This window comes from Argopecten irradians, chromosome 11 (genome assembly GCF_041381155.1).
Source record: "Argopecten irradians isolate NY chromosome 11, Ai_NY, whole genome shotgun sequence".
NCBI lineage: Eukaryota > Metazoa > Mollusca > Bivalvia > Pectinida > Pectinidae > Argopecten > Argopecten irradians.
In genome coordinates this window covers 13,754,843-13,769,038 of record NC_091144.1, presented here as the reverse complement: position 1 = coordinate 13,769,038, position 14,196 = coordinate 13,754,843, and the positions used below count along the sequence as shown (strand labels likewise).

Here is a 14,196-nt window from a genome sequence, read left to right as displayed (position 1 = left end):
TTTATATATGTCTAAGTAACACAAAAAACAAATAAAAAAGATTATTTTGCCTTTGGTGCAGGCGCAATCAGTACTTCAATGAGGTGAAAATTGTTTTAAGTTTGAGTCGTTTTGGTTTCTATACTCAGTACATAATGCTTTTGGTGCAGGCGCAATAAGTACTTCATTCCATATAGGATAAAATGCCATGGAATTTTTTCGGGATGCAATTAATTATTTTTCATATCTTTAATATGAAGTAAAATTAGAAGCTGAAACTTCTCATTGTTGGTAATGGTATAAAGTAAGTAACTTGTGTAACTGAAGAAAAATACTATATCGTCTAGTGCTTTTTTTCATAGTGAAAAAATACTATTTGTCAGTGGAGGAGCATCTTTAACAGAAATGGACCATTACAACGCATTCGAGTTTCAATAAGGTGAAAAAGTTTTGAGTCGTTTTGGTTTCTATACTCAGTACATAATGCTTTTGTAGTTACTTCATTGAATGGGTCTTCGACGGGATAAATTCTTTAGACACAATATCTTTCCGTGTTAGGTCACTAATAAACTAATAGTGTCGGTCAACCGTCCGGTTTGAGCGCAATTTGGCGATCTGTCAATCCGGAAAAATGCAAAAACACATGACTGAGGTATACTGTTTCTAAGTGATTGTAATGGGAGCATTATGTGATTTCAAACGGATCGTGGTCGGAAAGAAGGAAGAAGAAAAGGAGTTCATCATATCATAATTCCGACTGATGTACATTGGGAGATGTGGATATGACACTTCAATCCGAATAAAGGAATGACAAAATGTAATAAACAATAAATCAGTTACAAATGGTTTCTGTCTTTTATTTTATGAAAACTGGTTTAACATAGAGGCGGACTACATCTCTGCGCGGAAGGTTATCACTGTCACGAGTAGTGCATTAATCTCTGTCTGTAAGAAAAGAATACATAGAATCATAGCAAGATCACAACTGGAATGTATACAAAATCAAAGGTCATAGACAATTAAATAAACTAATCAACTTATACTGGCAAAATGTCAATCAGCAAATCAAAGCGCAGTTTATGCATTCTCATTTATATCAAATTTATCAGAAAAAAAACCTTTCATCGACTTTATAATTAGCAAAATTTCAGATCACTTTAGTTCAACTGAATTAGCTCATTACATTTTTTGTCCAATAACATCTAACATCTCGTACTTCCGTTATTACATTATATCAATATAAATGGTATATTAATCACATAAAGAGGACTGAAAGCAATTAAAACACATAAATAGAGATGCAAATCAAATAAAATCACAACACCGTTACAATCGAATGAGTATAAAAACCATTTAAACCATTTGCTTTATTTTATAAGATAGCAAGTGCAATATTAAGATCTTATACAACGTATATACTTAAGACTTGAATCGATTACATTATGCAAATTCACATTAATTGTTGGACCTTTTTTCTATACAATTACTGTATATATACCGTTGTAGTAGCATATGAGAAGCGACGTTACAAACAGCAACGTCAGTTTATTTCTCTATAACTGATAAAAGTATTTTCAATATAAACGTTCACTACATACAAGAATGAATTGTAGTCTGCTTTATCACTATATCACACTGTAGCAATCCGATAGAAGTTAGTGTGTAATGTTTAAGTAACAAATTACATCATTACAGAAACTAAAGAAATTGAAAAAAGTAAATATTAATGGATTGTCTGGCAGTATTGGAAATATGTAACAGAGGTATATTTATTACAGTTTGGTGTAAATAACCAATTTTGTGGTCAGGCAACCCACACTCATCTATGCATGCTTACCAACAAAAAAGCAGATATAGAGATTTGTGTTAAATGAACAAAATTTGATTGATGATTTCCAGATATTGAAGGTATATCGCAAAATACTACATAAAGATATATTAGATTTAGTTTTCAACGCAATCTTTGAGAAACAATATTTAGAAATAAGAATTCTTAGACGTTATATTTATAGTTCACATACAATTTCGTGTAATAAAATATAAAGTGTAGACAATATACCCCCACACGGAACGTCACAATGAATAGGGAATAATATAAATAAAACAAGATACCAAGAAAAGAGTGTGGATACTTATTTAGTGAAATACCAAGTGTCCTAAGGGACATTAAACCTGTTTATTATAGGCAGATTACTATCGGTGCTGATGTACAACTAACACTGTATGGCTTCTAAACCGACAAATCCAAGTCTTAGAAAAGATAAATGACATTTTCGTCAAACGCCTTCGATATCACTTAATCTTAAAGCTGTGTTTATCACCAGTACTGACACTTCCTTAACCTTGATGACTGGCGAACTTCTACGCCATGGTTTGTGTTCAACGTTAGTTATGAGCATTTCCCTGTTTTCTAAGTAAGAATTTGGCAAAACCTGGGCCCAGTTTCATGAAAATTTCTTAAATTTAAGGATTCTGTAACTTACAATTATCCATAGGATACATAAGCATTACATATTTCAAGGTTCTTTCTTAATATTTTGCCCTTGACTAATGCTTTTATGTGGGGAATATTCGTAAGTTAAGGAATGCTAATGAGACTGGTCCCTGGATGCATACAACTTCACGCATATTCACAATGCTATTGATGATAAAAGTTATATAATCGATACATTGAACGCTTGATATAGATTTGTAACAAGGATAACAATTTACGCATAAAAGTGTTTATTTATTAGTTTAATGTCCTATCAACAGACAGGGTCATGTAAGGATGTGCCAGGTTTGTTGGCTGAGGAAAGCATAAGTACCCGGAGAGAAAAAAAAACTTGTCAGCGGTCAGTCCATGGCAACTGCCCCACATGGGATTCGCATCCCAGAGGTGGAGGGCTTGTGGCAATGCATATATATATATACATATAGAAAAAACTGCACAAACGACGAAGTCTTCGTTAAGCATTAGCGCCTTCACTTTATCTTCAGATGCTCAACTGTAGTTACATATACATTCTCCTGAATATAGGAAAATCAAACTAAGTGAACATCTTAATGTATGTAGACAAAAGAACTTTAAAATATTTCCATTTTACAAACTGTACACAGACACTGCTTTAGAAAGAAAAGAGAAAGAAAAGTATTTTATCAAATTATTTAAACCTAAACTAAATAGTCTAATTTAATATTTACCTCCCCTTTATATATTGTGACGTCAACAAACCTATGACGTCATCATGTGTTGTTGTTGTTATTGTTACCATGTAACTACAGTTGAGCATCTGAAGATAAAGTGAAAGCGCTAATGCTTAACGAAGACTTCGTCGTTTGTGCAGTTTTTTCTATATTATTACACCGGACAATGTGAAGATTATTATTTTTTTTTCTGTGTATATACATATATATATATGTGTATGTCGGGACATCTTCACAACTGGGCCACCGCGGCCCGACGCATATATGTTGTTACAAACCAAACAAAATAGTACACTGATATACCGGTTACAGTGGTCGATTTACCGCAGCGATTGCTCTTAATCTTTCTATGTCCAGTGGTAACATTATGTTGGCCTATTCCGAGCATTTGAAACTTGTCTGAACTATATACTTTGAAAAGGTTACATTTCAAAGAACTAAAATTAGTATGCTTTATAAGGTGACTTTAGGTAATACTACTGATTATGAAAACAAAAACTGATGAAAACACTAACAACACATATTCTGGCTAATATCAGTTTATTTACCTTTGTTTCGCCGTTTTGGATTCCATGAGGCATTCTATAACTCGCTCGGTTTGTTTCTACAAAATAAAAAAAAAATAATATGTGTAAATGAGAAAACAAACCTTAGGTTGTATAGTCTATAAACTGTTCACTTTCTATCATATAAAACATATGAACTGTTCCACTTATTGTTCACCGCCACCTTTAAGTGTTCCATATTATCGAGTTTACTTAAGTCTATATGAGGAAAGTTATCAAATAAATCAGTATATATATTGCTTTTCCTCGAGTACACCTTGACAATAACTCGGAAGGCTTCGATCTTGTCTGATCCGTATGAGTATCGCCGACTAAAATAAATGGTGTCTATTTTGACATCTTTTGATCCCAAAGTGTAAAATTCGAATGAATGAATGGTCGCATGTTTTGTTTTTGTTCTTACAGCTACGTATAATTTCATGTCTTCTTAAATGTGTCTATTTAACAAAAATATTAAAACAATCATACAAGTGTTCAAGACACTAATGCGATGCCTACTCTTCCTATGAGGGTCTTAGTATGATATGTTTAATGTTTCATACTTTTTCCACGATTCAAATTGCATTGCACTAACCAAATATGTTATATGTATTAAATTAACAACATAACAGAAATTACGATGGTATTGTTTGACACATCTCCGAATATATTAATTTCTAGATCCTCTCATGATTACTGTCAGTCGTAATAATAGTACATAAGTGTACGAATATGATAAAGCTATATTTCACACCGTGTTTGTGCCATTGAGATGTATGTACGCTATCAGAGAACGGTAGTTGAATGACAGGTCTGTATTTAACACGTTAATGTAGGGCCCTTAACATCAGTACATGTGGTATTTGTCAAAGACATTAACGCGCAATATTGAAAATATCTCCCGATATTGCAGCAACCGTCCCACGTTCTGCAAACCCTTTTCATTTGAAGATTCAATTATTTCCGGATTGGTAATTCACCTTAGACGATAATGGCGGACGAGGGTGTTCGTTCTTTCCTACGTTTAAGTGGAAGGTCAGTTATATGTAGTCTGTTTGATACAATGGCGATTTAAAATCTGGTTAAAGGGACAGACACGCGAAAGAGGCATTGATATGAAAACAGGAAATCAATAAGATATTATCACAGTCGTGTTTGTTAATAAGACATGACAGTAAGAACGGTTCATGTCAACTGGTCAGCTGCACGATAATGTACGACACATTTCTTTCTCAACTATGTGATCAATAATACATTTGTATTCAATTGATACTAGTACCATCTCAAATATATCTATTATAGAAGGAAAAACGTAACATTTATTTGAATGAATTCAATCTTGATTGCTAAAATATTTTTATTCATAATAAATTACATAGCTGGACTTCTCAACAATGTCAAAAAAATCTTAAATTTACCTAAGCACGTAAAATCTATTGAAGAACACTGTGCAAATGTACGCCACGTGATACATGTTATGTTATGTTATTTTATGTAAAGTCAACCTTTCCGAAATCCGAATTCTAAATTTGCTTACCTGTATGGCTTTTACAAGTTCTAGAAGGACCTCCGGTTCCGTCTTACTCATACACGTGCTGTCCAGATTGATATTGTTGTGATTAATTGGTTCGTTGTATGCTGCACGTTTACCACTGCCCCAGCTCGTCGAAAAACTTATTTGGGCCCTTGTGAGTAGGACCACACTGGACACTATAGATAATAGCAGGATCCATTTAGAAGCCATTGTCCTATTAAAATTTTAATAAGAGATAAATCAACAATGGGATAAGTACGAATTTTTAAGAAAATTATTCCAAAATAAATATATCAAAATGCTATAATAGCGCCATTTGGAAGAACATAAATACTCGACTTACGCAACGATTTGCTCTTAAACCTAAATATCATATAGTCTTCTTGTCGCGATTTGGCCGGACATTACTATGGTCGGAAATATGCACGTGAATAAATGTCCAATCTAAGTCAAAATCGCAAAACTTGACGCTCACTAAAATACACGGCTAAGTGATACATTAATTCATATGCATTTATAGACATACAAAACTAGCAAAAACGGAATTGATTACTTTTAACATGTTATTGAGAGCAATTCACTTGTTTAAACATTTAATAGGTAATGTAGTCTAGGGCTAAAACCACAGGCAATAACCGTCATCATACACCTGGCCACTTCAAATCATTATAAACTTCTACTGAATCAGATAAATCTAATATAAAATATATTCAATATTTATAAAAAAAATCTCAGATTTAATACTGATCATGTTAACGGTAACTACATTGTATTTCGTTTATTGTTGCATTGATTCCATATAAACACGTATGTGTATGGAAGTTTCCTTTTGAAGACAAAAGAAAAGCTTAAATATTTCATTTTGAATACTGGAAAGAACTATTTTATAAGAAATTCATTATCAATTTGCACATGTGCGGTAAAACGTTAGCACGATATGCAAATAATCGAGATGAATTAGATAGAAAATATTCATAGAAAGGGGTTATCAGTGGCAGGTTACTACATTGTATGTCATCTTACGCAGTGAATACTTTAGCTACCCCTTAGCCATTTGACTTTAAAGTATTTCCAGGCACATCGGCATTTTCATGACCGTTTCGAATATAGTGAATGGTGACTTCGTTGTATGATCTTAAAAAGGTGACAAATTTGTCATCTTATCTTTTATATTCCCCCCAAAGAACATCCTGCTCCAAAAAACTTTTGTTTGCTTCACACTTTTTCACATTTAGCTTAAAGTTCAGCGTGCGCCACTGCAGGGAAATTAATCTTAGGTCTGTAACAGATTGGTTGTCTGTTCCTGCTCAATGTCCTATGTGACTGACGTCAGTATAATGTGACAGTGTTGGATTTAATACTAACAGTTTGCTATTCTACAGTGCGCTTCGATGGGATATCATGATAGAGCGGAGAAGATAATTTACATGAAGACACCATGCGAATATATAACATAAAACACACATTAAACAATTAAGCATTTAGGTAAATCAATAATTATTAAATTTCTATTCTGGACACGACAAGACAGCAGTCTGGATATCTAAGATATGAAGCAAGCACTCTCGTGCATCAAATTTAATACTGTGTTTGCAATGAAGTGATTTTGTTAGATTCAATGGAAGGAATTTTTGAACAAATTTGCTTCATTGGAGTTCAACAAGTTATTGCATTAGGAAGTCAAAAAGTTTTCCATTTCCGTTTGCTAATAATCAAGTTTTGTACGTTAATATTTAACGATCATATTTGGTTGCATATTATAGAAACGCTCAGTTCGTATATTGAACCATTCCATTCTGAACAAAATTTTATCATAGACGGTTTGTGTTGAATTCGGGGACACCCGAAAGATGTGGTATAAAATCAATATCTTTTATACTTTGGTGGCTGTTATTGCAATAATTCTAATAACTTCGGAGTATCCTTTTACATAGTTGGGTTTATTTTGTTAGCTTATATTGATTAAACAAAAAGTATAATATATTATGTTTTCGCCTATTTGCCTTTACTACGAGTATATTTTCCCACCATTTTACGATTCACTGTCATTTCAACTTATCTCAAACAGTTAGTCATCGTCATAATCCCACGAGTCACTGCTTTATGTTTACGAAACGTAGAGCGGTGACTCGTGAGTTTTCCGACGATGACAGTTAGTAAGAGTCTAACAAAATCTACAACTTCCTATTGATTAATCAGCATCTACATGCGAGCAGTAACCAAATATACATCTTGATTGCATGTTTACAAAAGGTATATCGTACAGATCCAGCATTACACCTTTACAATAGAACATTGAAATGAATAATTGATCCGTTACTGTCTCTTTGTATACAAAAATAAGTCTACTTAAGGTCTATTAAAGTCACAAAGAGTAACTGTTATGTAAAATACATGATTTAGTGTTATAAACGTGATGATATTTAGAAAAAAAATTACGCACATCTCAGACAGGTGCATGGACCTTATATTGATAAATGACGAATCCAGATATTTCTTACATGCAATAATATAAGTAAATACTAACCTTTTTTATTTTTGTTTGCAGCGACCTAATTAATGTGTGTGTTTTCTTTATTAACAGTAGATTATCTGTCGGCTAATTACACGAGTTCTTACAACTTATTAAGTAGTCTCATTCAAATCCGCGGTAATAATTTTTTCATGATTTTCATCCTCCTGATTAATTAAATGAAACACGAAAATTCGGTGGGCAATGTAGATTCCATCGCAAATGCCTAGATACTAAATACACAGACGTTTCCATGCATAAACTACCTTTATTCACTTTGATTTTGTATCAATCTGGATTTTTCATGGAAACGTATAAAATATTCAGCTAAATAATTCCGTAGTAATGGATCATTGCGCAAGTAAAGTATTCAACAAGTAGGAGGGCAATGTTTCCCATCGGAAAGACTGTGTAGGATTACCGGAATATTCATTCCAATTCAATTAAAAAGAAAAAAAAAGAAAAAAAAATGGATGTAAATATAAGGTTTTATACGACCAAAAGTTCTTGGACAAATATAAAAAGGAATGATAACGTTTCTATGTCACATTTGATATTCACCTTAGTAAAACATACGATATCGGGGCTAAACTTTGCGGCGGTTTTATTTTCGACACGCTCAAGTTTCTTCTAAAATCTGCAAATTCAAAACACCAGCGAATTATTTCAAATACCACTTAATATGATAATAAAGAAAGCAACTCTTTACGATTCCACAAAACCTCGAATCATGGAAGCCGGTGTACCGCGAAATTTATCCCACGGAATAATGCACCCCGTGAATTTAAAGCGATATGCAGTAAGTTACGATATAATCAGGACATAGTGTTTAAGGGCCCACTTAAAGTGAATAGTCCGGGTAAAGAAAACCAGTCTAAATAAGTTGATAGGCCTTCCAAAAGTTCTCACATATTGATACGACGATCAAGTTCTGCTTACGTTTCCCGGTTCTGACCATTGAAATAAAGAAACGTTGAAAGCATTGAAAGCGGGGCTGCGTGGAAATGTAACCACGGACATAGTCAGCCGGGAGGACGTTTTAGGATTCCTATTCTTTAAACTAATTTCTTTGTACGCAGACAGATTTTCACGAGAGATTTTATTTTTCTATTGCATAAGAAAATTATACTGGATACATTCACACCATTTTTACCGACTTTAGCCATCCTTGCCCAACTGTTTACTTTAAATAAGAAACATTATTCATATACAATGTACATACTCTGAATGTAAATATATCTACATCATATTACATACGAATATACATACATGTAACGAAGGTTAAATGCTAGTATGAATATTTTTTTCTATAAACATATTCTCAAATGGTACAATGACGGTTACTATTCCAGAAATTTCAGTAACCGAACTCCCGACAAAGCAATGTTCGAATGTATAAGGGGATTGCGTTCAGATATTTCTGGTTCTGCAATCATCTATCGAATTCAGACGCGATAATGTTAATGATACCACTAAATTAAAGGAAATGTGTACTATCTTCGTATCAACTTTATAGGTGATAAACATAAGAAGTGATATACCTCGTTGCATTTTCGCAGCCATGAAATTAGTAGAGGTCAGCATTACTGAACCAGGCATTGGACAATTTCGTCTAACATATGTTCTTGTTTCCGAATTAAAAAAACCCCAAAAAACCCGCCGCCTTCTACATTTTACTATATATATTCTTAAAACATTTGCTTTGAGTTCATTTTCCAAATATACATTTTGCTCCATGTATCGGAACCACTAATAATTCATAAATATCTAATATTTTATTTTAGCGCTTTTAATCGGTATCGTTGAAGCCCTAATATATGTAAAGCGTTGAATTGCGTAAAAGGGTATTTCCGGTATCGAACCACCGAATCGTGCTACATGTATCTTATATCCGCGCTAATAAATCACGCTTTTGCCCTAAAAATGGACCATGCCAAAATAAGTAGTTTTAGAGAACCTTCACATATACGGACTTTAAACATTCTAGGCCACAAGGTAATATTAACAATTTCCAATCGACAGTTGGCCAAAATAATATACCAACACCTATCTATTGGAAAAAACCCAACATTTAATAATCATGTGAATATTCCTGCAATGGATGACACTGTACTCTATCGAAAAAGAGCATATCATACTTGTCTTTTGGCTAGTACTAGATTTAAAACACCTTGATCATGGAATTTGACGAACAGTACTAACAATTTAACTTTAGTTGTGATAAATTGAAGTAAAGTAATAATTTATCAAAATGTTATTATTGTAACTAACAATAGCACATAAAATCAGTAGCAGTAGCAGGTATCATCAATTCTTAAAATAGCAATCTTTATGTTTTATTTATCCAATTAAGTTGGAAGTATTTGACCAGAGACGGAATGACACCATGATATGCCATACTAATACGTCATATATATATCTTGAAGTAAATACGATTACCAAAAAAACATTAACTTATTTTGCTACATTGCAACGATGCAGCCAAAATCGCATTATAATGTACATCTGAATCTACATTAGTTTATTCGATATACTGTTGTGTAATGATTATAATATGGTGGGCATTTAGAATCTTACGGATATTGTGTATATGGTTCGTTGTATATTATGTATATCATTTTGTACTTACTTTCAATGAATAAACTATTGTGTAAGCTAATTCATTAGAGTAAACAAAATAAGTTCCATTCGCGTATTTATCTATACAGACATATTACTATAACGCGTAATTTACTTTGAGTTTTTACCAAGTAACAAGCTATATCATTTGTAGATAATTGAGAAATCATAAATACATTTGATGATGAAATGTTATATGTTTATGTAAACATTTTAAAAATATTATAGAAAATTGGAAATGATTTAAACATGATTGTATCAATAGAACAAAGAACTACATAGAAATATAATTAAAGGCGAATCATTGCAGAATTAGCTAAATGCGCCTAATTAAAAAAAAAAACTGATAAGAACAAAGCGAATAGAATGATTTTTCTCATTTTGTGTTCGATAGAAGTTGTTTTTATCTGCAAAGTTGATATATGAATAAATAAATGTAAGAATACGTACCTCTGTGTTCGATAAGCAGTCACTACCTCCTCAAGTCTCAAATGGACCCCCTTGTGATGATCGTGATCTACGCCACACTCTTTATAAGAGCAGAGAAATTTCGAAAGTATCGATTACGGAGCATCACCTTGTATCGGATAGAGCGCTAGAAATGCAAGCATTGTCAGCTTGTCACTTAACCAGATAAAATTCAAACGGATACGACAAATACGTGTTTATTCATTAATCACGGATTGTTTACATGTAAGTATGTATCAGTAATAACAAGGCGTTTACCTGGTAATTAAACTATCTACATTATATCATTAAAATAGCACTCACGTTATACATTACCAATATGGCTAAGTTTATAATACTTATTAAATTTTCCCCGGCCTACGGGGGTGGTTCGCTGACAGTACTGGTCGACCATTGTCTCAATACGCTGTCCGGCCAATCACGTAGAGGATTGGTCTCGTAAATAGAGACTTCGCCTGTCTATGTAAGCTGGGATACACAAAGGACGCGTCAGTATCGTATTCTAGGGGGTTTGTTTTATTATTATGATCAGTATCAGACGACAACAAAATACGATATCGTTTGGTTCACTATATAACAAAAAATAACAATAAAGAAATGAATAAGGATGAAAAAACATCTTTCAAAAACATTTGTTTTGAAACATTATAAACTATTTGTGTAGCATATATTATGTCACCATTTCGTGTTTCCACTCACTATTTAGTCAAATTATAAGTTATGTCTAAGAAAATCTTACTTATATCTTACTAAGATTACTAATATACTATCAATACAGTCGAGTTCTCATCTCAACATTTCGATCAGTGTTCAGTTTGAGTTATGATCCGATTAAGTGTTTCAAATGTGAATGCTTAAAGTGCTAATAGTGAAATAAGCACATAAAAATGGTTAACGAATTTTTGTCTGCCACCAGAATTAAGCTCGAATGTCGTTCCCTATTGTATAGCATCTTTGCGTTGATATCATATGTATCGAGCAACTCAAAAAAGTAAGGATATGGGAGCCTGAAGAAAATCAAGTGACCAGATAAGCCATCATTTACACACGTATGTAGTCACTTAGTGAGTTGACCACGCATGTACCTGGTTTTAATTAAGAGATTGGAATATAATTCCATATCGCCATGTGTAAATCTGAAGTCCACCCATGTAGATTCCATTCAAGTAACCATTCCATTCGAGGTAACTTTTGACAATATTGCACATTCTATCCAATGCAGTCCTTTATTATTTGTAGTCATTACTAGGTGAGATTCGCCCAATAAAAAGAAAAAATTAAAAACATTGTGATATAAAGTATAAAATAAATTGTATTTAGAAAAAAAAAATCTGAATAGCATAGAGGCCTATATGTTTTATTATTATTAAATTCGGAAAACAAATATCGAATTTGTCATGGCAAGACAATGTCTTAAATCCATTTCTTTTGATGTCAGAGGACATCAAAACAAAACAATGCATATAATATCTGGGAGAGAAGTGATTATTTGATATTCGTTCCACAGTGTGTGGTTATTCCTTATAGATTTTAAGAATTTATTTATTTCCGTTTCTATGACCAAAGACTACGTTTGAACTCATCTGGGGATGGGATATGAATTTGTATCATTTGACAATGTTTCTGTTTTCTCTTTGCTATTTCACCTTACCAATCAGGAAATACAAAATGTCATTTACACGTCATTGAAAATAACTGTACGAAAATGCAGTTTATACAGCAGTATAAATACAAAATAAAAATAAAAAACGTCTTAATTATTAGATACATGTCATTGGTGAACAGCTATCCCGTCGTCACTAGTTGAAGAGGTGCGTGTTGGGATAAATCGCGGTCGACATATCTACAAATCGTTTGCAATCTATTCACATACATTAGCGCTAAGACGTTCTTGCAAATGGAAGCTTGCAAACCCGTGTTTATTTTTGCAAATTAATCGTTTGCGTTTCTTGATCGGTGTAAATGATGCATATTATACATTTATTGTCCGTGTATGAGGGAGACATGAAGATGTGTTAACCCGAGATAAATTGTGTTTCTCGAGAAATTAAATTTATCACAAGTAGGCTTGATAGTAGCCATGCTTTAGGAATGACTGCGTATTTATACTTTATGTTACGTAACAGCTAATGAATTTACTTTATATATTATTATAATGTAGAGATTGAGTAACATGAAGTAGCATGTATTTGGTGAGCATATAAAATGGTCATGCATGTCTTGTTGGTTGCTATGGTAATCAGATTACTATATACAAGTTCTATCGAATGGCCAAAACAATAAGTCTTTAGCGTTTGGATTACATTTATTCACACTTTGTCAATTGTAACATAATTATGTTTTTTTTTAATTATTCGGCACACACCAACCTTCAAACGGGTTATCATGGAAACAAAATGAAGAAACATGTGGTTGTCATAGTCTGAGTATGACCAAATCACGCTTTGGAGTGGACAAACACTGATTGAATGAGAGATTAAAGAATATATTTCCATAGACTATGAATATGTTTTAATTTGAGTATTATGTCAAATAAAATACACCATCACTTTTTGGGCTTACATAGACGTAGTCTGATGTCCAATCCATTTGGTTATCATTTAAATCTTGTGTTCTTTCTCTCTAATATACATATTTTGCTAACAAGTCTGACAATTTAGTGGAATAAACTATGTGTCGTCTTCGTATCAATACTTTCTTTTTATTTCAAATCCATGTTAAACAAAATTTGTTCACAATGTCCTTCTATCCGATTTCCCAATGGGAAAGCCATTTTATTTGAAGAAATTAAATGACGTCATCAAAATATTTTTCGATGATATATATAACAAGTCGTACAAGCGCACTTTCTTTGAGCATTATTCAGACTGATGATATCTAAAAAGAGTTTATTTGGAGTTGAAGATTACTGGCATTATCCTTAACCGAAATTCGGTTACCATGGATACTGTTGACAGCATAATTGTTTGATGTCATTCTGACTGCGAAGATTCCGGATCGTTTATATGTCTGGTTCTCATCATTACAAAGATACATTGCAATCGAATCAATATCGACCTTCTTTTGCTTAATTTAATATTAACACATATATTCGGACGCAACAAGTCAATTTATAGCAGAGGAAATTTAGTTTTCTCCCTATCTGCTGTGTCCAAAACGGCGGTAGAATTGCTATTTTAGACTATATAATGTAACGCACACGTGATCGATCCTTTAAGGTTTTTTCCCCTAATTATTTATGAACGATTTGAAGAATTTCCCTTTTACACCCACATGATAGCATAAACAACAAGTGTAATCTTAATCTCTACGTACACCGTTTCAGAATATCAAGATCCATTCCATCGCAATAG

At 32.9% G+C, this 14,196-nt stretch overlaps 1 protein-coding gene across 1 annotated transcript; it reads right to left on the bottom strand.

Moving 5' to 3' along the window:
- Positions 1 to 820: 820 nt before the first annotated feature.
- Positions 821 to 10,862, bottom strand: LOC138334357 (hypertrehalosaemic prohormone-like). The gene is made up of 4 exons (XM_069283017.1): positions 10,826 to 10,862; positions 5,248 to 5,458; positions 3,714 to 3,769; positions 821 to 924 (listed from the first exon to the last, which is right to left on the bottom strand). The coding sequence occupies exons 2-4, from the start codon at positions 5,452 to 5,454 to the stop codon at positions 900 to 902; spliced, it is 288 nt and encodes a 95-aa protein (XP_069139118.1). The 5' UTR covers positions 5,455 to 5,458; positions 10,826 to 10,862; the 3' UTR covers positions 821 to 899.
- Between the last annotated feature and the right edge of the window lie 3,334 nt (positions 10,863 to 14,196).